General features: G+C 37.4%; 3 protein-coding genes across 9 annotated transcripts; all 3 read left to right on the forward strand.

Annotated features, from left to right (window-relative positions):
* Window positions 1-797: 797 nt before the first annotated feature.
* LOC137736998 (glutamine synthetase nodule isozyme-like) lies at window positions 798-4010 on the forward strand. Its single transcript, XM_068476336.1, has 13 exons — window positions 798-871; window positions 963-1002; window positions 1158-1261; window positions 1352-1400; window positions 1536-1642; window positions 2223-2310; window positions 2480-2608; window positions 2722-2796; window positions 2917-2970; window positions 3070-3107; window positions 3223-3382; window positions 3505-3565; window positions 3732-4010. The coding sequence occupies exons 1-13, from the start codon at window positions 798-800 to the stop codon at window positions 3818-3820; spliced, it is 1068 nt and encodes a 355-aa protein (XP_068332437.1). The 3' UTR covers window positions 3821-4010.
* Window positions 4011-5044: 1034 nt separating this feature from the next.
* On the forward strand, window positions 5045-14466 carry LOC137736997 (uncharacterized). Of its 2 annotated transcripts, XM_068476334.1 has the most exons (24): window positions 5045-5264; window positions 5941-6545; window positions 6638-6762; window positions 6892-6986; window positions 7085-7303; window positions 7483-7573; window positions 8035-8086; window positions 8795-8860; window positions 9480-9634; window positions 10292-10362; window positions 10456-10650; window positions 10776-10814; window positions 11069-11176; window positions 11315-11404; window positions 11541-11616; window positions 11998-12094; window positions 12176-12245; window positions 12333-12509; window positions 12586-12708; window positions 12814-12897; window positions 13013-13197; window positions 13367-13565; window positions 13812-13883; window positions 13993-14466. In XM_068476334.1, the coding sequence occupies exons 2-24, from the start codon at window positions 5965-5967 to the stop codon at window positions 14098-14100; spliced, it is 3078 nt and encodes a 1025-aa protein (XP_068332435.1). In that variant the 5' UTR covers window positions 5045-5264; window positions 5941-5964; the 3' UTR covers window positions 14101-14466. The 2 variants fall into 2 exon arrangements, with proteins under 2 accessions (XP_068332435.1, XP_068332436.1); XM_068476335.1 differs by lacking the exon at window positions 8795-8860 and having other exon boundaries at window positions 5046-5264.
* Window positions 14467-15320: 854 nt separating this feature from the next.
* Window positions 15321-20312, forward strand: LOC137736735 (nucleolin 1-like). Of its 6 annotated transcripts, none has more exons than XM_068475980.1 (19): window positions 15323-15496; window positions 15591-15639; window positions 15831-16009; window positions 16319-16399; window positions 16485-16592; window positions 16728-16838; window positions 16969-17094; window positions 17339-17461; window positions 17579-17686; window positions 17893-18036; window positions 18118-18216; window positions 18524-18568; window positions 18654-18739; window positions 18812-18929; window positions 19063-19157; window positions 19248-19338; window positions 19423-19514; window positions 19668-19948; window positions 20052-20312. In XM_068475980.1, exons 1-19 carry the CDS (start codon window positions 15464-15466, stop codon window positions 20078-20080), a joined length of 1998 nt encoding a protein of 665 aa, XP_068332081.1. In that variant the 5' UTR covers window positions 15323-15463; the 3' UTR covers window positions 20081-20312. The 6 variants fall into 6 exon arrangements, with proteins under 6 accessions (XP_068332079.1, XP_068332081.1, XP_068332084.1 ...); XM_068475979.1 differs by having other exon boundaries at window positions 15324-15496; window positions 17336-17461; XM_068475978.1 differs by lacking the exon at window positions 20052-20312 and having other exon boundaries at window positions 15321-15496; window positions 17336-17461; window positions 19668-19995.
* Window positions 20313-21033: the final 721 nt, after the last annotated feature.

The raw sequence follows: 21033 nt of genomic DNA on the forward strand, positions 1-21033 counted from the left end.
TCACTCTGATTTCTTGAACCCAAGACCCAGAACCTCATCTTAGGTAGTGGGGTTGGCTTCAAACAAAAAGAAAGGGGGTGGGGGACGGCAGAAAGGGAGAAATAAATTATTAAAAAGAAAGGAAATTAAAAGGACACGATGGGTAAAGAGGCGATGCCAGCAGGTAGAAGAAGAGCCATGGAATTGAAAGCTAACAGAGTAAAAAAACGAAGGGGAATAGGAGGACGGCAGAAAATAAAAATGGGTGATGCTATCCACACACTCATATTTATCCATCACACATTTCTCTCAATTTATCTTGGTCAGATCAAATAAATTTTAAAAGATTAATAGACAAAAATTAATAAAATGTGTGCAAGATAAAAAGATCAATGAAAATTAAATTCAGAATTTTCGACCGTCAAATGATCCACAAGATTTTCCGCACGATTTTTCCAAATGAAGATAATTTAGAAATTAAAATTTTAAAACCGTAAAAAGATTATAATAGCAACATCATAGCCATAATATTAAAAGATTCCAAAGTATATTGGGGATTCCGCAATTCCCTTTATATATGGTGACAATGTACATCCTCGAAAGTTTCTCCCCAATGAAATTCACGTATTTTTGCTCCCTATTCTATTCGAAATTAAATTAATAATTTAGTTGTTAGACTTTGTCACCTCCCCTACTTAAAACCAAACCCCCCATTGTTCTCCATCGCTCTCTCTCTCTCTCCCTCCCCCTCTGTTTTGCCGTTCTTCTCTCTCTCAGCCTCTCTGTCTGGAGAACCATCCTCCTGTTCGTTCGTGACCATGTCTCTCCTCTCTGATCTCATCAACCTCAATCTCTCCGAATCCACTGAGAAGACCATCGCTGAATACATTTGGTATATGCATGCCCACCTCCTTTGATTTATTTTACGTAATGTTATCCATCGTTAACGTTCTCTGTCTTTGTTTTTCTTTCTCTTCTTATAGGATTGGAGGATCTGGTTTGGACTTGAGAAGCAAAGCAAAGGTAGGCCTTCCTTGTTGTTCTTCGTTTTAAACGAGCCGGAAAAATCGAACTTAGGACCTCAGATATAGGGTAGCTAATTTTCATGTTTACAAGCTAACATGGAATTAATTTAAAATTTAATTTTTACTTATTGTTTTATGGACATGAAAAAACAGACACTGCCCGGAGTAGTAACGGACCCATCAGAACTGCCCAAGTGGAACTACGACGGCTCAAGCACAGGCCAAGCCCCAGGGGATGACAGTGAAGTCATCCTGCAGTACGTATCTGCAATCTTTAATCTAATCCCTTCATTTTTCTTTTCTTTTTGTTTGTTTTGAAACTGACACTTGGACTTTTGCTGCTTTAGTCCCCAGGCTATTTTTAGGGATCCATTCCGAAGAGGAAAAAACATCCTGGTAAACATCAAACGAAATCCACGTCTACGTTTTCGTTTTCTTTTTAATTGTTGTTTTATCCGATTAATCAGTTTGTATCTTAAAAAGTTGAGGGTGTATGAATATCGTTTTTTTCTTTTTTTCCAATAAAAATAGGTGATATGTGATGCGTACACACCGGCCGGCGAGCCGATCCCCACCAACAACAGATTCAACGCTGCCAAGATATTCAGTCACCCCGACGTTGTCGCCGAGGATCCTTGGTAAGCCATCCATTATCTCTAAAATATTAATTCTATGTTCTATATTAGTACTGGCTAAGAGTTATTTATTCCAAAATCGTATCAACATCTTTGCTTTTTACGGGCCGTACGGTTACACTTGACTGTCAACTGCTGACGTATAGTCTTTGTTCTTGCCAGCACTTTTATCACCATTGACGACGTTAACAAAGCGTTATCTTTAACAAAGAATTATGTTTTGTTTCATGCCAATTGTAATTATAAAATGTAGGTTAGGGACAACTTAATTATTGGATTAGTTTTGTTATTTTTGCTTATCCTCCTAATCACTTGGGTTAGATCGACCCATCCAACCTATATAGTTGTTTGAAGGATTGACCTGGATCAAAAAACTGCAGAAGCATTAGAGAACAATTGATCAAGTTTTATTCACCAAATGATGTATCACTTGGTTATTTATTCAAATTTTGACTAATTTTTAACCTCGTCCGTTTTTAACATGTACAAACACATATTTGATTACATGTTAAATATTTTTAGAATTCTCCATTGCACATCCAACAATTAGTGCCTCTTACTGATGACATTTCTTATTGATTAGGTACGGCATCGAGCAAGAGTACACTCTTCTGCAGAAGGATATCAATTGGCCACTTGGGTGGCCAATTGGTGGGTTCCCGGGTCCACAGGTACTTACATAATTTGCTATGATTAATGTTATCAAGATCAATTTTCGTATGCTTCAAAGTTCCCTAACATGCCTAATTACTTGTTATAGCACGAACCACAACATTAGAAGATTACTTATTAATTAACTGTTACGTTCTGTTTCTTGTATCTATCTATACGTATATATAGGGTCCCTACTACTGTGGTGCCGGAGCAGACAAGGCCTTCGGTCGCGACATTGTGGACTCACATTACAAGGCATGCCTCTATGCCGGAATAAATCTCAGCGGCATAAATGCTGAAGTTATGCCCGGGCAGGTATATATATACGCTCGCTTTTACCGTTTTACGTACTTAATTTGGTTGCTAAGAAATAAAATTGAGGGATTGAAAACCGCTTGTAATTTGGTCTGTTTGCTTATGCGGAGCAGTGGGAGTTTCAAGTCGGTCCTACTGCTGGTATTGCTGCTGGTGATCAGTTATGGGCTGCTAGATACATCCTCGAGGTAAGCTCTCATACGATATAACTAGAAAACGTATAATTTGAGTATTTTCACTCTCTTCTCTATAGTACATTAATTTTTCTAAGGTCTCGTGTTAATATGATTATTTGCTTGACAAAACAGCGAATTACAGAAATTGCAGGAGTTGTCCTTTCTTTGGACCCAAAACCAATCCAGGTCTTTTTAACGCGCTTCATTTTCGTATAGTTATTCGACTCTGTATTGTTTACTTAAGTACTTTTTATGTATTCTTCCTTCTTGATCAATTTATACCAGGGTGATTGGAATGGTGCGGGTGCTCACACTAACTATAGGTACTCATTAATTAAGGCTTGAAAGTAATTGGAATAATGCAATTTTGCAATCATGTTAGATGCAACCAACCCTCTAGCGTGTGTGTGTGTGATGAACTCTTTCTATGCCTTTCAGTACCAAGTCGATGAGAAATGATGGCGGAATTAACGTGATCAAGAAGGCAATCGAGAAACTGAGTCTGCGCCACAAGGAACACATTGCTTCCTACGGAAAAGGCAACGAGAGGAGATTGACAGGTCTCCATGAGACGGCTGACATCCATACTTTCTCTTGGGTAAGCTTATACCGCCGTGGGATAATCGCTAATACAAATCCACGTTTCTAGTTTTTGTTGAAATCATGTTTAGTAAACCTGCGAAAACAAGTATTAGTTGAACTTTGCATTCTCAATCACAGGGCGTGGCAAACCGAGGGGCTTCCATTCGGGTTGGTCGCGAAACTGAGCAAGCTGGCAAAGGTATGAATGCATTCGCATTCGCATTCGCATTCGCATATGCATCGTAGAATGTGAATGTTTTTGTGTCATTATCAATTTCGGAAACAGATCATTGTCTTAATGCTTGCGATGCAAGTTAGCTCTCAAGCTGAAATCTGAACATGTCATATTTCTTCACAAATGTCAGGCTATTTCGAGGACAGAAGGCCAGCGTCGAACATGGATCCGTATGTTGTGACTTCTATGATCGCCCAAACCTGTATTCTCTTAAAGTGAGATTGAATCCTATTCGGAGGAAATGAGCTCTATCAATTGCAAATAACTCTATGAATCTCTCTCCGGTTGCCTGCATGCGGTTTGGCATGAACATTTGCTGCTTTCTGTTGATTGGTTTATGTTCTAATGATTGTGTAATTGTTGATGTTTCAAATTACGTGTTTAGTTTTGTCTAAGGAGCTGTAATAAACAAGGGTAATTTAGTTAGAATTTTTTCCCTCCTTTTTTGTTTCAACTTTCAACTTTCAACTCAAGCATAAGATGAATGAAATACTGGTGTTTATAAATTAAATCATGTGATGATATTTAATCTATTTGGTAGCTTAGATATATGCTAATTGTCCAGATGCAACTTTCTTTGCTGATGGGTGATTAGTTCTTTCAACAAAGTTCAAAAGGACATCATATGAAGATACTACGTATGTAGTTAATGAAAAGCTCCGAAAACAGATTAATACACGATGTCAGTTATGTAAGTATAAAATAAGTCATTCCCTTCGACAATTACAAAAATATACAGAACATAGATAGGATAGCTTGAACACGCGAAATCCTTTGGTCTTAGGTGAAAGAATTGGCCTAGGATCAAGCATATCCAACCTTTCAGCTCTCTAGCTACGACAAAGCATTATGATTGGTTAATGGATATATAAAAGTTGATGCTTTGTTGAGCACATATAGCTTCACATGGCTCCTTAAAATTTAAATGAAGCATGGTTAAGGTCCGTGCCTCTTATGGTTAACTAGCCTCTTGCCACACGCTTACGCATGTTGAAATTTGCTCTTTCACATTTTATTTTAATATTTAAAAAACTGAATTTACATGTGTAATAAAAAGTAGATATGTCAATAACTACTCCCTTTTGTTAGAAAGCTTCACTCTTTTTGGCCTCTCACTTTATATATAGAATCGTAGATAGATAGGAGATAAAAAAGAAGTTGCATCTCCTTTAACTGCATTGACTGATAGTGGTGGAGAATTTGAACTTGGGCGAGTGTATATTCAGTTCCAAATTCGAATTTTGGTTTGGGCCAAAAAATTATTGGTAAATAAACCAAAAGTTGGGTCATGCAGTTTTTCCCAAGAAACCCTAACCCATATAAAGTGCGGCCCATAACCATAACTACGAAAACCTTTCCAATTTCACCGGACAAAAATCCAAACCTACACTCACTTACCCAAAAAAAAAAAAAGAGAGAGAAACTGAAAGATTTGATTCATAAACCTTGTTCCATTTTGGTAGCCCAGAAAAAAAAAAAAAAAAAAAGTGAGGAGAAGGTAGAGAGAGATCTTATCTCACAGCCTCTGTTTCTCTTCTTTCTCCAAAACCGTCGCCTCGCTTCCCCTACGGTTTTACCGCCTCCCTCTCTGTCTGTCTGTCTCTCCCCTTTATGGCCGCCGACCAACCTAGGGTTTGAAGTCTGAACCAACCTTTTACCTAAGGTACTTCTCTCTCTCATTGCCTGTAATTTATGCCTTTATTTTCGTGTTTGTTTGCTTGTATTGGGTTAAGCGTTGAATAATAAAAAATGAAAGCTCACTTCTCCTTGGTTGCTAAGATTGGTTTGTTTAGTTACTTAGCATTTAGCGTGAAGTCTGCTTCCCGGAGGGAGCTGTAAAACTTACGGAGATGCTTTCCTTTTGTTTCTTTTTTCTGGGAAGTTGGAAGCAAAGTTTGAGTTAGAATGCCACAAAAGTTGAACAAAAGTGCTTGCAACGGTCTAAGTCTTCTGAAATTCATGCTATTTATTTCTACACCGGCGGTGCCTGGAATTAAAATTGAAAAGTTTGCTTCTTGTTATTCATATTCAGAGCCTAGAGAATATTAGATAGCTATAAACGTCTCTGTAATACGGTGGCATTGTCATACAAATCGTCTATATAGTAAATGGAAAAAGCAAATAATGCATTAAAACTTTGATTGGGAAGAATGTGTATTAGGCGACCCGTGTGGTTGGATATATTTGCAGATTATTGTCTCCATGACAATAATCTTGCTTTTCCAGGAGAATGATTTTAGAAAGAATACTTTATAGCATGCCACAGTGTGTGAGTATCCTAGAAAATTCACTCACAAATTTAAATTACTACTGTAAACTGATTGAAGCATACTTTGCAGCGTAAAATTTGGAAAAAAGAAGTGATGATGCATGCAAGGAGACTAAAGTTTAGAAATCAGAGATGGGTGCTTCAAATGTCCAAATATTCAGCAACGCCTACCTACACTGTTCATGGTTCTTCTCAATCTTTGGGTCATAAAACAATTTCGGGAAACCACTGTTTTCATGGTAGTTTTATTAGAAGCCATCTCGTAGATTCATTCTTGTTGCGTAATGTTGCTCCTGGTTATAGCTGCACTGGTTTGCATGTAAGGTCTAATCCGTGTTTGAAGGGTAGCCAGTTACGTGCCTACAGTTCTGAAGGTGACGGAAGGAATGCAAATGAGGATAATCAAACACCAGTGAAAGGTGATGTGGACCTCGATAAAGGGAAGTCTTCTCAAGAAAAAGCAAAGGAAGATGGGAGGAGTGTGGATGCACATGCTCTGCTTGGGGAACAAGATCAAAAGGAATGGCTTACTAGTCAAAAGATTACCATTGAGAGTAAAAAGAAAGAGTCGCCTTTCTCAACTAAACGAGAGAAGTTCAAAAATGAGTTTTTGAGGAGGATTGTTCCGTGGGAGAAAATAACCGTGTCATGGGATACATTTCCTTACTACATTCAGTAATTGCTTCTCTTTTATGTTTTTGATTGCTTCTTTCTTATCACGTATCACTTATCAGAAGATTTATAGATTTATTTTTCATTTTTTATAGTGAACCTACCAAAAACCTTTTGGTGGAATGTGCTGCTTCCCATTTGAAACATAAAAAGTTTACTTCCACGTATGGTTCTCGTTTGACATCTTCAAATGGAAGAATTCTGCTTCGGAGTGCTCCAGGTTGGTCACAGGTTCCACAAATCTAATCATTACCTTGTGTATTTCAAAGTTCCTCAAGTGGCTAATGTCTATAGTTAACTTTGTTTTGTAGAACTGAATGAAATTACCATTTATCTTGTTTATCTGCAGGCACTGAACTTTATCGTGAAAGATTAGTTAGAGCACTTGCACAAGATCTCAAAGTTCCCCTCTTGGTGCTAGACAGCAGTGTACTTGCTCCTTATGTAAGATTGAAATAAAATTAATATTACCCTGCCCCCTCTTCTCCTGGTACTCACACAGTTTGGTTTTAATAATTAATTTCTGTTCAAATGTGGAGTAGGATTTTGGTGACGATTGCGAATCTGAATCAGATGATGATGATATGGAGGAGAGTACTTCTGATTCAGAGATTGAGGATGAGAATGTTGCGAGTAACGAAGAAGATTGGACTAGTAGTAACGAGGCAAAATCAGATTCTAGTGATAAAGATGAAAGTGATGCGCACGCAAGGGCTGAAGCAGCCCTCAAGAAGCTTGTTCCTGTTGAAGAATTTGCAAAGGTATGAGTTATTTACATATTTTTTTTTTTTGGAGCATAAGGGTTTTTGTATTCTTAGTCCTTCTACCCTAAGCATATTTCAGTGATTCAGAAAATTAAATGGTGATCTTATTGATATTGGGATTCTTTATATGCTTTTTTGTAAATCATGATTTATAATCTATGGTTCATATGTGGCAGATGGTATCTGGGGAAACTGAGAGTTCGTCTGAATCCTCAAAATCAGAAACTGCCGAGTCTTCTGAGCAATGCAAACGACTGCTAAAGAAAGGTTCCATACATAGATTCTTACCGTATGTTATATTCAAATCTTATATGTTTTGTGAGTTGATAAGAAGCTATATTTCTTAGGGTCGTTTAGGAGTGTTTATGTAGAAGTGATTTTAGTTATTAGTAATTTTGGTATTTTAAAAGTTTCATTGAAGACTGCAAGTGATTTTTGCGTTTTTCAAGATGATCACTTTTAAGGAGAAGCACCTCCCATGTGTTTCTCCATAAAACCACAAAAAGTGATTTTATTCTCACTAAAGCACTTTAAGCATTTGTCCAACAATCTAGTAGTAATTTTGTACCTCCCATAATCATTCCCAAGTGGGCCCTTATTTTCTTATTACTAGTGCAACTGTTATTTTTGGTCGAACTACTTTTGCAAATGTCGTGTTCATCTCTATATGAGAACATTTTGTTGTTCGTCCTAAAAAAATCAGTATTCTTGCTTCTTCATTTTTGCAGGAGATCGAGTGAAGTACATCGGGCCTTCTATACGTGTTGAAGCTGATAACAGGTTCTGAATTATTTCTTTCATTTGTTTGCTCCATTTAATGTTGAGTAGATCTAACAGTATCTTTGACATTTTCTGCACTGAGGAATTCATTTTTTTTGTGGCGTTGAATAAAAAGATGATTTTCAAATTTTGAGAACTCATGAGATTAAAGTGTATTTTGAAGTTCATGAATGCTAATTTCTTTCCATTGTTTTGGATAATGAAACTTGTGTACTTCAAAAAGAAAATATAGGTCCCTTCTGGGGATTCTGGCAAGGCATATATGCCTTTTGCACCTAGGTGAGGGGCTTTTGGCAAGATTTATTGTGTATAATTGATATTGCCTCGTTAGCTTAAAAGAATAAAGTTGGCACCAATCATGAGCTCCAAGGGATTTTGTTTGTACAAGTCTTTGATGCAATTTTGTCAATTCTCTACATATATTTTACGTTTTCAATTCTGTTTCTTGGGGGGAATTTAATGAGCTAGCATGTTTTTGAGTTAAGTTCCATCAGTTTGTCTCGTACCGGCCTAGGATTTTTGGCCAGAATTGGTGGATGAGACAGTGTTGAACCCCAGAGTTTTTAGATCTTGCTGGAAAACTTACAAGCGTGCTGCCTAGAATATCATCTCTGTGGCCTATCTTTCAAAACCCTTTAGGATGATATCATCCCCAAATGAACTCTGACTCCGCCCTCACCTGACATTGACATATATAATGCAATACAGGGTCCTGTTGGGGAAGATATCTACATCTGATGGTCCAAGGAATGCTTATACCATCTTCCGTAGCAGGTGGGTTGGTAAGTTGTCATGTGTAGGGGGAGAAATACAGTAGAACATTCTTAGATTCTCCATTTGGTTTTCTCTAGAAAGCTTTTGCTTTTTCGCATACCTTTTTTCTCTTTGGACCTAAGTTTGACCCTTGTACTTCCATAGTCTAGTCTCTATCCATGTTCCATTGTCTCCGTTAAGTATGGGGGCTTATTCAGGTTTAGTAAAAAGATGTTAGTGGTTTTCAACCATGATTTAGCACAAATGTTTGACTCCTTTTAGAGGTTATGTGGGTGTATTGCTAGAAGTTTGTTGTCCACTTGTCATATACTTTGCCATAACATATTTTGGACTATTCCAGTTTATGCCCTGCATAACCCACCTAATGGTAAAACTTCTGTCTTTTTGTGTTTGTGCTGCTTTTATGTGGTACATACATGTAACTATCTATGATTTTGGAAGCTATGCAACTGTTTTGCATGTAGTCTCTTTCTTCCTGTATCAGTTTTCTGTTTTGCTATTAGAAAATTCAAAATACTCGTAGTAGTTTCAGTAGTATAGTTATTTAATTCATGGCTGCAGTTGATTTACACTTGTTATTCTGAAATCTTGTTACTTAATGAATTTGACATCTGTACAGGCCTTTACCAAAGGGTCAACGAGGGGAGGTATATGAGGTGAGTGGAGATCGAGTTGCTGTTCTTTTGGATGTTAAACAGAAGACAGGAACTGAAGTGGATGAAGAGGAGAAAGTAGCAGGGCAGCCTGCAGATCCACCAGTTTATTGGATACTTGGTAATGCGGATTTTTTAATTTTTTTGTTCATTTTTGTTGCTAGACTTGGGAGATTACTTTATGCTCTGATTTCCTTTGTTTAAGACTTCATTAATTTTGACAGACAATTTACTGTTGCGTTGTTCATGTGAATGTTACGACCAATATACAGACAAGTTGCTTTATGATTTGCAAACTGATAATCTCCACCAGTTCTATTTAATTATGCATATGGCCTATCAGATCAACTTATGACATGATTAAATGTAACTTAAGCAATCTAATACAAGTGTAGGGCTTCATTGTTCCATGGTTATAATTCTAGGATTGCATAATGTTATTACTCATACCGAGGCTGTTCATATTATCATTTTCTGTTTTTGTTTTTGTACTCCTAGTGTTTTTGTATTCTTGACTCATGTTGTTTAATTGTGAATTTCATCGGTGCTAATAAATTCCAGTAGATACTTTGGATAAGGAAATTGAAACAAAAAGCTGCATTAGATGGAATAGCAGGTGGCTTATTACCATTAGCTGAATTTTATGGATGAAAAAGATCGTATTTTCGGTTCTCTACACAGTTGGTTATGGTTTTAATTTGATATAGCTTAAGGTGTTGACGGAAATTCTGGTAGCGACTCTTCTAGTTATAGAATGACAGATTTCCATTTTGTACAGCTAAGGAAATCGAGCATATTCCTGACCCACGGACTGAGGATTGTTATATTGCAATGGAGGCCCTATGTGAGGTGTGGTACACAATACCAAAGGATAAGAACTTTGTCTTCTGACGCGTGAGGTTGTCCATCTATAAACTGTATCTGGATTTTCATTGCTTGCAGGTATTGCATGCCAAGCAACCTCTTATTGTCTATTTTCCAGACTCTTCTCAATGGATGTCTAGGGCAGTTCCCAAGTCAGATCGCAAGGAGTTTGTCGCTAAGGTGAAAGAAGTTTTGGACGAGTTGTTGGGTCCTGTTGTTTTGATTTGCGGGCAGAACAAAGTTGAATCCGGGTCAAAGGAGAAAGAGAAATTTGTAAGTGTTAAGGATTCGTTTTTGTTGGATCTCTATATGTTTTGTTTGCTTACTTGTTTCTGATTAATGGATAACTATTTGTAGTTTATTACTAACACTTTCCCCCTACAAATACTCTGCTACAGACAATGATACTTCCAAATTTTGGGCGTCTTGCAAAGCTGGTAATCCTCTTTATTCTTAAGGAGCACAATGCACTTGGCACAAACAGTAATGCATAAATCTGTGTTTGAGAAATTCGTGTTATTTTTCTTCTCCTTGGATTATCAAAAACTTTTTTCTGCTTTTGGAGTTTCTATATAGTTTTCACCGTTGAAGATTTATATGTTTCTTCCTTAGATGCAAGGTGATGTTTTCCCTAAAATTATGTTGTGTCCTTTTTACTTAAATTAACAAATTGCTTGTTTTTTGTTTCAAGCCTCTCTCTCTTAAGCGTCTTACAGAGGGACTTAAAGGAACAAAGAAATCAGATGACAATGAAATATATAAGCTATTCACAAATGTTTTCTGCGTTTATCCGCCAAAGGTAAATGTTGGTCTTCCTCCTGCATAAATGTGTGTTACCACTGTCTACATACTTTACACGCATACAAATGTGATTACTTTTTCCTTTTTTTTGTGGTTTCACACTCGTTCTGTTTCCTCATCCTTTTTACTTTTGCAGGAGGAAGAGGATCTTCGAACATTCAATAAACAGATTGAAGAAGACAGAAGAATTGTGATAGCAAGGAGCAATTTAAATGAATTACATGAGGTATCCTCTAGTTGTGAAATTCACATGAGTGGTTGGTGAAGTACTGTGCAATGTATTTGTGCCACTACTAGTCTATTTCGGGGGCTTTTTGTTCTTCAAACCTCCTTACTTATTGAATTATTTTGAGCTATTGTAGGTTCTTGAGGAAAATGAGCTCTCATGCAATGACTTATTGCTAGTAGACACTGATGGTGTAATCTTGACAAAGCGAAGTAAGAAATCCTAACTTGAGCATTTTTCCTTGTTAAGAAACAGAAAAAAATACTAAGTTTCTGTTGTAATATGGAGTTTTGAAGTTTATAAGTTGGATATGTAAGTGGTGAATTACCATATATGCCGGTCTAGTATGTGGATTGCTTGTCAATGGCTCATATAAAATCTGTAACTTTGACCTTTGCAATATGTTTTTTCTCTGTTTCCAAAAAAGGGGATATTGTTGTCTTTAATCATGCTAGGGATCTGCACTAGTCAATATAGAATCTAGAGTAGGGCATTCCTGGAGTGTTACAGCTAGTATGCGTTTTTTTTTTTCAATTCCAGAAATTTTCAAATGATTCAGTTTTATTCAATAGTTTTACCTGTTTATTTCCCAGAGGCTGAGAAAGTAGTTGGCTGGGCAAAAAACCATTACTTGTCATCATGCCTTCTTCCTTCTGTTAAAGGTGAAAGATTGCATCTGCCTCGTGAAAGGTACATGTTTCATCTGTCGTAGATAGTATTTAAAAATTTTATGTTACCCTGCCGTTTAACACTTCTGTTACTTTTGTGAAGCCTTGAAATAGCAATTTCACGTTTGAAGGAGCAAGAAAGTTTGTCTCGGAAGCCCTCTCAAAATTTGAAGGCATGTATTTAATTGGCTCATACTAAATGTTAAGTATTTGAGTTTTTTGTATCTTGTTTCACCTTTAACATATATAAACTGTTGCAGAACCTAGCAAAGGATGAATATGAGAGCAACTTTGTTTCAGCAGTAGTACCTCCTGGTGAAATTGGTGTTCGGTTTGATGATGTCGGTGCTCTGGAGGACGTGAAGAGAGCGCTGAATGAACTTGTCATTCTTCCAATGAGGAGACCGGAGCTTTTCTCTCATGGAAACTTGTTGCGGGTATTTATTTTAATCTTGCTCATTATTTGCATTAATGCTTGAATGAGTGCCTAACCATGTGATGCTGCATGGTTAGCCTTGCAAAGGAATATTACTTTTTGGGCCTCCTGGAACTGGGAAGACCCTTCTTGCCAAGGCACTCGCAACAGAAGCTGGGACGAACTTTATCAGCATAACTGGTTCTACTCTAACATCAAAGGTATGCTTTCGAGTATGATCTGGCAGTGGTTAGTTTAATTTCACGAACCAAATAACAAGCTATGTTTCTGTTAAATGCTTATCTTTGTAACTTTTTTTGATACAGTGGTTTGGAGATGCTGAAAAGCTGACCAAGGCTCTCTTCTCCTTTGCCAGCAAGCTTGCTCCCGTCATAATATTTGTTGATGAGGTGAGGTTTTCAGTTTTGAGGAATTAAAAGAATAATGATGTACAACAATCTAGTTCCTTTTGTTTTCTTTTTGAACCCAGAATTTGACCATCCTGTTAAATATTCTCTGTTGTAGGTTGATAGTTTGCTTGGTGCTCGTGGTGGGTCTTTTGAGCATGAGGCAACTAGAAGAATGAGAAATGAGTTCATGGCAGCTTGGGATGGATTGAGGTCCAAAGACAGTCAAAGAATCCTCATTCTTGGCGCCACAAATCGACCATTTGACCTTGATGATGCTGTCATTCGTCGGTTACCAAGAAGGTGTGGTTGATTTATTCCATATTGGTTACGATGGTTCTGTCAATTGTTCGTCTCTGTCTTGCCAGATTGGTTATGGTATTCTTTGATAGTAGATTATCCTCATATGGCAAAAAATTAATTAAAATAAAGTTCAAACAATGTTGACCGAGTTATGTTGGTTGCTTCGTAGGATATACGTTGATTTACCTGATGTTGAAAATCGTAAGAAGATATTGAGTATATTTCTTGGTCAAGAGAATCTAGCACTTGGTTTCCAATTTGACAAACTTTCAGAAGCAACGGAGGGATACTCTGGCAGCGATTTGAAGAACCTCTGCATTGCTGCTGCTTATAGACCTGTCCAGGAGCTTTTAGAAGAAGAAAAGAAGGTAATATGCATTTTTGTTGTTTGTAATGTCAGTGTCAGTTTCTCGTTGGTTCCATTTACGGGCCTGTCAAAGTGTTTGAGTTTCTATTTTAATTTTGGGTGTGCCTTGGGAGGAATAAATTTTTGCTGCTATTTTCTCAATTTTCTATTGTCCTGTTGAATATCTTCACCTTCTTTTTCATTGTGCGTAAAGTTTTGTACTGATTTCAGTGTGCCAATTGGTGGTGTTTGGTTACTTATTGCGCAGGACATAAAAAGTGACGCATCTACGGTGTTAAGGCCGCTGACGCTTGATGATTTTATTCAATCAAAAGCCAAGGTAAAGAATTTAAGATAGATGAATTTGTTATGTTTACTTTTCGAGGACACATCTACAGGTAATATTTATGCTGAAATGTCAGTTACTTATTTCTATCTTGATTATGTAGGTTGGGCCATCAGTTTCCTACGATGCTTCAAGCATGAACGAACTTAGGAAATGGAATGAACAATACGGAGAAGGCGGAAGCAGAAGAAAATCACCATTTGGTTTTTGAAACTGATCTTACAGTGTTCTTTAACATAGTCTTGGTAGAGAAAGGAAACGCCCTGCTTTAAAGGCTTCCATTCGTTGAGGGAGAAGGAAGATGAAAAGCCGAAACGCAGACGCTTTTCGTTACTCATTATGCGTTCTCGGAGAACAAAGAAAGAAGATAAGAGAGGCCCAAATTTGGAGGCGGCTTTGGGTAACAGTAGTAGGCAAAACCCTCCGTTTTCCCATCCCTTTTTGAGCGGATGAGAGAAGTGAAAAGCCCCCAACAAAATAATTTACTATCTTTATCTTTATATACAAAATTTTCCCAATTTTTCATGCCTTGTAAAATAACAGCATTGTTTTAGTAATTTTAGATTTTTCAGATTAACTTAATTTTTCATGGCTCGGATGTTTCCAAAAAATCTTGATCAGCCTTCCGGTGAGATCTCATAATCATTTCAAATTTCTTTTTGGACGATAGTCTATATTGAATTAATGAAAATTACAGAAAGATGAATTCAAACTTGATTGTGAAGAGAGAAGTACACTGCTCTAACCATGCATGCTAATCCTTTGTTTGCTTTTCAAAGAAAACTTCGATTAGTCTTATTAGGGTGAGATCCCGATAATTTCAAACTTTCTTATGAGCCTAGACTGATAAAGTTTTGAAGCAAAATGGAGAGGTGTAAGCTAGTCCGAGTAGGATTTCTTATAAGAGTGTTTTAACCGTTAAATTTGATTTTAACAACAGTTATAAATCTTCTATGGTCAAATCCCAACCATTTATTTCTATTATTATTCAATACTGCATATTATTGAATTTTTTATGTTTTTGTTCGAAAAAGTAAATTCTTCTTCACATTTTTTTTATTTTTTTATTTTTTTCAAATGGTAGATTTTGTTAAATTAGATGTTAGATTATTCACTGACAGAATTCAAACCCATAGTCGTCATGAAATAACTCAACTCATTCTCAATACTATGTTAAAGGGTCACTTGCAAATTCTTCTTCACTCTTATGAACTCCTTGATATTTCCGTATGTGGGTGTAATAGAGGCAAAAGCCCAAACAAACTTCTGGACAATTTTAGGCCCAAGGAGTGACAAACGCAGTTGTTTAGCGTACGGTTCAGTTTCAAAGAAATCAAAACGCACAGCATGATGCACACGCTTACATGCGTGCCTGTCAAAAACCCTAACCCCTCACGCAGATTCCCAAATTGTATAAATAGAGAGCAGCATCGATAATTATTCTACGCTCACTCCCACCGCTCCCAAAATCCCTACAACCCTAAACCCTAGGGTTTTTCAGAGCAGCCAGCCTCCGCCCCTCTGTTCTTTGTTCTTCCCATATTTCATATCGAAACCCTAGCTTAATCTCCCAAATGGGCAAATCAAGCAAGAAATCCGCCACCAAAGTATGAGATTCTTTTGAACTGCTTTCGCTTCGTCAAGTCTTCGGTTTTGTTTCGATGATTTCGTTTACTAATTGGGTTTTGATTTTCCGTACAGGCTGAGGCTCCCGCTGTAGTTGTTCCAACTCCGAAGTCTGGAAAGAAAGGTTTCGATTCTTTTCGGAGTTTTGGGAAATTTTTGTTTTGATTTTATTTTATTTATTCGTTGTGCCATGGTGTTTTTATCCGTTGATAGTGTAGTTTGAAGTTTAAATTTTGCATATTTGGTTTGTTTTGAGATATTTTTATTTCGGATGTTGGTTATTGAATTTGTTTTGGTTGTGGTTGTGTTGAGAAGGTAAGAGAGATGCTGAGAACGAAATAGAGAAGGTTGTGAGCGCAAAGAAGCAGAAGATTGACGAGGGCATAGCGCAGGCCATTCAGAAGAAGAAAGTTGAAGCAAAGACCCAGAAGAAGAAAGTGGAGACTAGTAGTTCCGAGGAGGAGTCTGATGTGTCTTCTGACTCTGACGTGAAGGTTTATTACGCTACACACTTGTTTTTTCTTGTTTGTTTATGAGATAGTGTTATTATGTGTTTGTTTGTATGGGTTATTTCTTTGTGTATTATTCTTAACATGTGCACTTAAAATGATATTATGCATCTTTAATGTCCCAGAATTTTGAATTTTGAGAAAGTAGACTTCATCATCTTGGTTTTGGAGTTGACATTCTATTTGGTTCGACGATGACCCTAAAAGTTCATGTTGATGAGTAATTGGTTTGGATGTTTACTTACCCTTTTCTTACTACTTGGGAAAAACATTTATGGCGTTATTTTTACTCAGAAACCTGCTCCCAAGGCTGCTAAAAATGGTAAAAGTAAGCCATCTAGCAGTTCTGAATCAGATGATTCTGACTCTGATGAAGTGAGTATTCATTTTATTTTAATGTCAGTGTGGTTGATAGAGTTGTCCAATTTATTATGAGACTTATTTGTGTTGTATGATATAGGAACCTGCTGCCAAGCCTTCCGCTCCCTTAAAAAAGTCAGTTCCTGCTAAAAAAGCTGTGTCATCTAGCAGTGATGATTCATCGGATGAGGAATCTGATGAGGAGGAAGTGAGTTTTTTATTTTATTTATTTTTATAAATAAAACTACTGATGCACATAAACTTTTGTTTATTTATTGTGTTTTATTCCTGATTTTGAAAGTAGAGTGGCTATTTTTAAGTGTGCGTTACTGCTTTGTTTTAGGCTCCTAAATCTAAGGTAGCTGCTAAGAATGGCCCAACTGCTGCTATAAAGAAGAAAGATGTCTCAACTGAAAGCTCAGATGAGAGTAGCGATGATTCGGAAGATGATGATGTGAGTTTTTGGTTTTCCAAACTTGATGCTGTAATTTTTTTTTGCCTTGGGGGTTATTGTATGGGTCATTCACGTGAAGATTGATTCAGTGATAACTGTATATTTGGGGTACTGTACTTTGTGTTTGTAGAAAACCCCTGCAAAGGTTACTGCCCAAAAGCCAGCTGCAGCTGCTAAGAAAGGCCCAGTAGTGCCTGTTAAGAAGGCAGACACTAGCAGCTCTGAGTCTGAAGAGAGCTCTGAATCTGAAGATGAGGTGTGTGCTCAAGCTTGATAATTTGTATCATCTGAAGGAATCACACTATAGTGCGGGATCTGGTTTTCCAAACTTGGTGCTGTAATTTTTTTTTCCATAGGTGTTATTGTATAGGACATGCTCGTGAAGATTGAATCAGTGAAAACTGTATATTGGGATACTGTACTGTGTATTTTGTCCTTTGTTAGATTGGGAAAGGTACCTTTTGGTTGATAGTGATCCTCTACTTTTGTGTTTCTAGAAAACCCCTGCAAAGGTTACTGCCCAAAAGCCGGCTGCAGCTGCTAAGAAAGGCCCATCAGTTCCTGTTAAGAAAGCAGACACTAGCAGCTCTGAGTCTGAAGAGAGCTCTGAATCTGAAGAAGAGGTTTGTCCTCAAGCTTAAATATTTCTATCATCTGAAGGATTTACTCTATAGGTTGAGCCATTTTAATTTGGGTTTTCAGTAAATAGTTTGAATGTTAATCTTTCTGAACATGTTTAGGAAGTTGTGAAAAAAGTATCTGCTGTAATCCCTAAAGGAAAGGATGTTTCAAGCTCCTCTGATGATAGTTCAGAGGAGGATTCTGATGATAGTTCAGAGGAAGTGAAGGTTTGCTTCTATTTAAATTCCTATTGGATGTGTTGCAGCTAGTAAAGTTTGATGCTCTAGCTTTTATTTAGTGTCACATGTGAAGGCAGAAAGCCTTTTTAATGTAACTCTCTTTGGTGGACAGGATAAATAGTGGTTTCTTGTATTTTTTTCTTAAGTATTTAAAGCGGTTTGGTGATGGCATTAATTAATTTATTTTGTTGCAGGGTACCACAAAAACTGTTGCCGCTGCTGCTAAGAGTGTTAAGCCATCCAAAAAGGATGAGGATTCAAGTGACTCTGATGAGGATATGGAGGATGGTGACTCTGATAGTTCAGAGGAGGAACCTCCAAAGACAGAGAAAGTAAAGGTGATAGTTTTTGGGTTTACATTCAGCATTAGATTGTAATGTTTTTGGGACTTGTAGTCATGCCTCTTTGGATTCTTGCAGCCTTCTCAAGTTTCAAAGCAAGATAGCAGCGAGTCAGAGGAGGAATCCAGTTCCGACGAAGAAGAGGAAGATCAACCTGCAAAGACTCCCAAGAAAAAGGTAATTTTACTGAGCTAGTGTGATATTAGTTTCTTTTAGGTGATGCTTGTCGGATCTCTTATTCATTAGGACTTGTGGCTTAATAGGATGCTCTTAGGGGTACATGAATTTTCCAACTCTAATATCTGCATTATCTGTAATTAGATTATTATCTGTACATATCTGCACCATTGTATACTAAATTTTTGTGTCTATAAATGTTTCTTGCATAGCAGAATGCTTTTACATTACTACTGAACAAAGTAATATTAGATTTATGTACCCCACCCGTGTGACTAATGTTATACTATATTATTTTTGTGAACAGGACACTGACGTGAAAATGGTAGATGCTGAATCTGAGAAGAAAGCTGTAATTGACCCTTCCTCCCTTTTGTCAATTGTACTTTCAGCTTGCCTATGATAAATGTTCTGATTTTGTAATAATGTTTTTGCAGCCCAAAACCCCAGCTACTCCTGACGTATCGACTTCTAAGACGCTGTTCGCTGGAAACCTGAACTTCCGTATTGAGGAACACGATTTGTAAGTGTATACGTTGATTTAAGCTTGTGTTATGTTTTAGGTTCTTTCAACTAATAGTACTATTTTATGCAGGAGGAATTTCTTCAAAGATGCTGGCGAAGTTGTTGATATCCGTTTTGCCTCAGATCCAGAAGGGAAGTTCAAGGGCTTTGGACATGTTGAGTTTGCCACAGCTGAAGCAGCAAGGAAGGTATGACTTTTGTTTCGTTTTTTTTCTTTGACATTGACACTTTCTTTGTGGAATCTGTAGTATTGCTGTTAATCTTTTTGTTTTTGTTTTTTTTTGTTTCTGTTGCTAAACTATTAAGCTTTTGTTATTGCAGGCTCTTGAACTTAATGGTTTAGATTTGCTTGGTCGTGATATCAGACTTGATCTGGCTCGTGAAAGGGGTGAAAGGGGTGCTTATACTCCCACCGGGTACATTGCAACTTGTAACTGCTTCATTTGTTGTTTTGTTTTGGTGTTGTCATCAAATTAGTTTCTTACTTTTATTGATAATAATTTCAGAAGAGAGGGCAACTCATATCAGAAGGGACCACGCGGTGCATCCAAAACAATATTTGTTCGAGGTTTTGACAGATCCCTTGGGGAGGATGAGGTATATACTGCTTGAGGAATTCGAGCTCTGTTGTCTAATTAATGTTGAGATTCTTTTTCAAGTGTAACTAGTTTCATTTTACAGATCAGGAGCTCCTTACAAGAAGCTTTTAGTTCTTGTGGTGAGATAACAAGGGTGTCCATCCCCAAAGATTATGAGACTGGCGCCTCTAAAGGGTCTGTACAATGTCCTGTGCTGATTTTTTTTTATATGTATTTCCAGCTTACTACATGTGCAATTGTATCTCTCTGTTTTTCTTTTTCGATTGGTGGTGGTGGTTCTACACATTATGTGTGCCTTGTTTGATAAATTGTGTTGATAAAATGCAGGATGGCTTACATGGACTTCTCGGATGCCGCCAGCTTCAACAAAGCTCTAGAATTTAATGGACAAGAATTTGGAGACAGTTACTTGCAGGTGGAAGAGGCAAAACCAAAAGGTGATTTTGGTACTCCCAGGAGTAATGACAGGGGTTATTCCAGTAATCGTGGTGGAGGACGTTTTAGCAACAGCGGCAGGGGGGGTAGGGATGGTGGTGGACGTGGTTTCAGGGACAGTGGACGAGGCAGAGGACGTGGAAACAAACCAAACCTAGCTGCTCCTGGAACAGGTAGGCATTTTTATTATTCTCTTTTTCAATGCAAGTGTTTAGGATAGGTTGTGATGCTCTGGGTAATTCTTAACAAATTCCCATGTTGTACTAAATGGTGCAGGGAAGAAAACCACCTTCGACGACGAGTAGACTAGACTAGACTTGTGAGTGGTTGGTCGGGGGGCCAAGGGAAATTGTGGAAGACTTATGTTTAGCTGTTTTTATTTTATCATATTTTATTATTTTAATTTTGAGAGGCATGTCTGGTTTTGACCTTTCCTTTACGTGGACATGAACTTGAACGCAAGAGTGAACCTACTATTGAATTTTTGGATTTATGACTCTAATTAATTTTGAGCGTTAATATAATTTACTTGAATTATTTTGGATCTCCGGCAACCGAAGAAGCAGCACCACTTTCCCTGTTGTAGCTACTCTTGTTGCCCGCCCCTGCATATGGAACCAAATATAATTTTCTCCGTAAGCAAGACGCTTGGTAACAACTAACAACTAGTGCTTAATTAGAACATCCCCACACCATTGACGGAGCAGGATTCCAGGTCCCATCAGAGGCTGTGACAACGCTTGCCAAGGGTGTTTTGCGATCCCTACAGAGTATTTAAGGAGACGCAATAATGCCTACTTTGTGTTCGATACTGCTCGTCCGCCACATCTTTAAATCTTGCGGCGACGGCACTAATACATTATTGCGTCGACAGTAGGGCGGGATGGCAGGGACCCAAAGAGATTTGCAAACAATCTTCAAAAAGTCCTAAAATTAATTTTAGGAAACATGTGATGCCATGAGAATGATTCGAATTTTAGCGTATAATGGTTCTTGTAAAATTTCCAAAATCAATTGAAAAGTGTGGGTTATAACTCACAGTTTTCTGAAGAAAAAAAAAATTGGAATTTTTAGTTTCAGGAAATATTGTGCGTGGTAGTTAAGGAAAATTTGGCGAGAAATTTGGATGAGATCCTAACATTTATTAGGTCCCGAAACAATTTTTTTATTGATTTTTAAAGTTAAAAAATATAAAAAATAATACAAACTACTAGTGGGGACCCAAAGAGACTTATAGGTGTCGAAAATCTTCGCAATG

This window comes from Pyrus communis, chromosome 6 (genome assembly GCF_963583255.1).
Source record: "Pyrus communis chromosome 6, drPyrComm1.1, whole genome shotgun sequence".
Taxonomy (NCBI): Eukaryota; Viridiplantae; Streptophyta; class Magnoliopsida; order Rosales; family Rosaceae; genus Pyrus; species Pyrus communis.

Coding starts and splice junctions, on each gene's coding strand:
- LOC137736998 (XM_068476336.1), top strand. CDS start 798: ATGTCTCTCCTCTCTGATCTCATCAACCTCAATCTCTCCGAATCCACT. Junction 1,003..1,157: donor ACTTGAGAAGCAAAGCAAAG/GTAGGCCTTCCT, acceptor ATGAAAAAACAG/ACACTGCCCGGAGTAGTAAC. Junction 2,311..2,479: donor GTGGGTTCCCGGGTCCACAG/GTACTTACATAA, acceptor ACGTATATATAG/GGTCCCTACTACTGTGGTGC.
- LOC137736997 (XM_068476334.1), top strand. CDS start 5,965: ATGATGCATGCAAGGAGACTAAAGTTTAGAAATCAGAGATGGGTGCTT. Junction 6,546..6,637: donor ACATTTCCTTACTACATTCA/GTAATTGCTTCT, acceptor CATTTTTTATAG/TGAACCTACCAAAAACCTTT. Junction 11,617..11,997: donor TGTAATCTTGACAAAGCGAA/GTAAGAAATCCT, acceptor TTTATTTCCCAG/AGGCTGAGAAAGTAGTTGGC.
- LOC137736735 (XM_068475978.1), top strand. CDS start 15,464: ATGGGCAAATCAAGCAAGAAATCCGCCACCAAA. Junction 17,095..17,335: donor GCTCTGAATCTGAAGATGAG/GTGTGTGCTCAA, acceptor TTGTGTTTCTAG/AAAACCCCTGCAAAGGTTAC. Junction 18,217..18,523: donor CAAAGACTCCCAAGAAAAAG/GTAATTTTACTG, acceptor TTTTGTGAACAG/GACACTGACGTGAAAATGGT.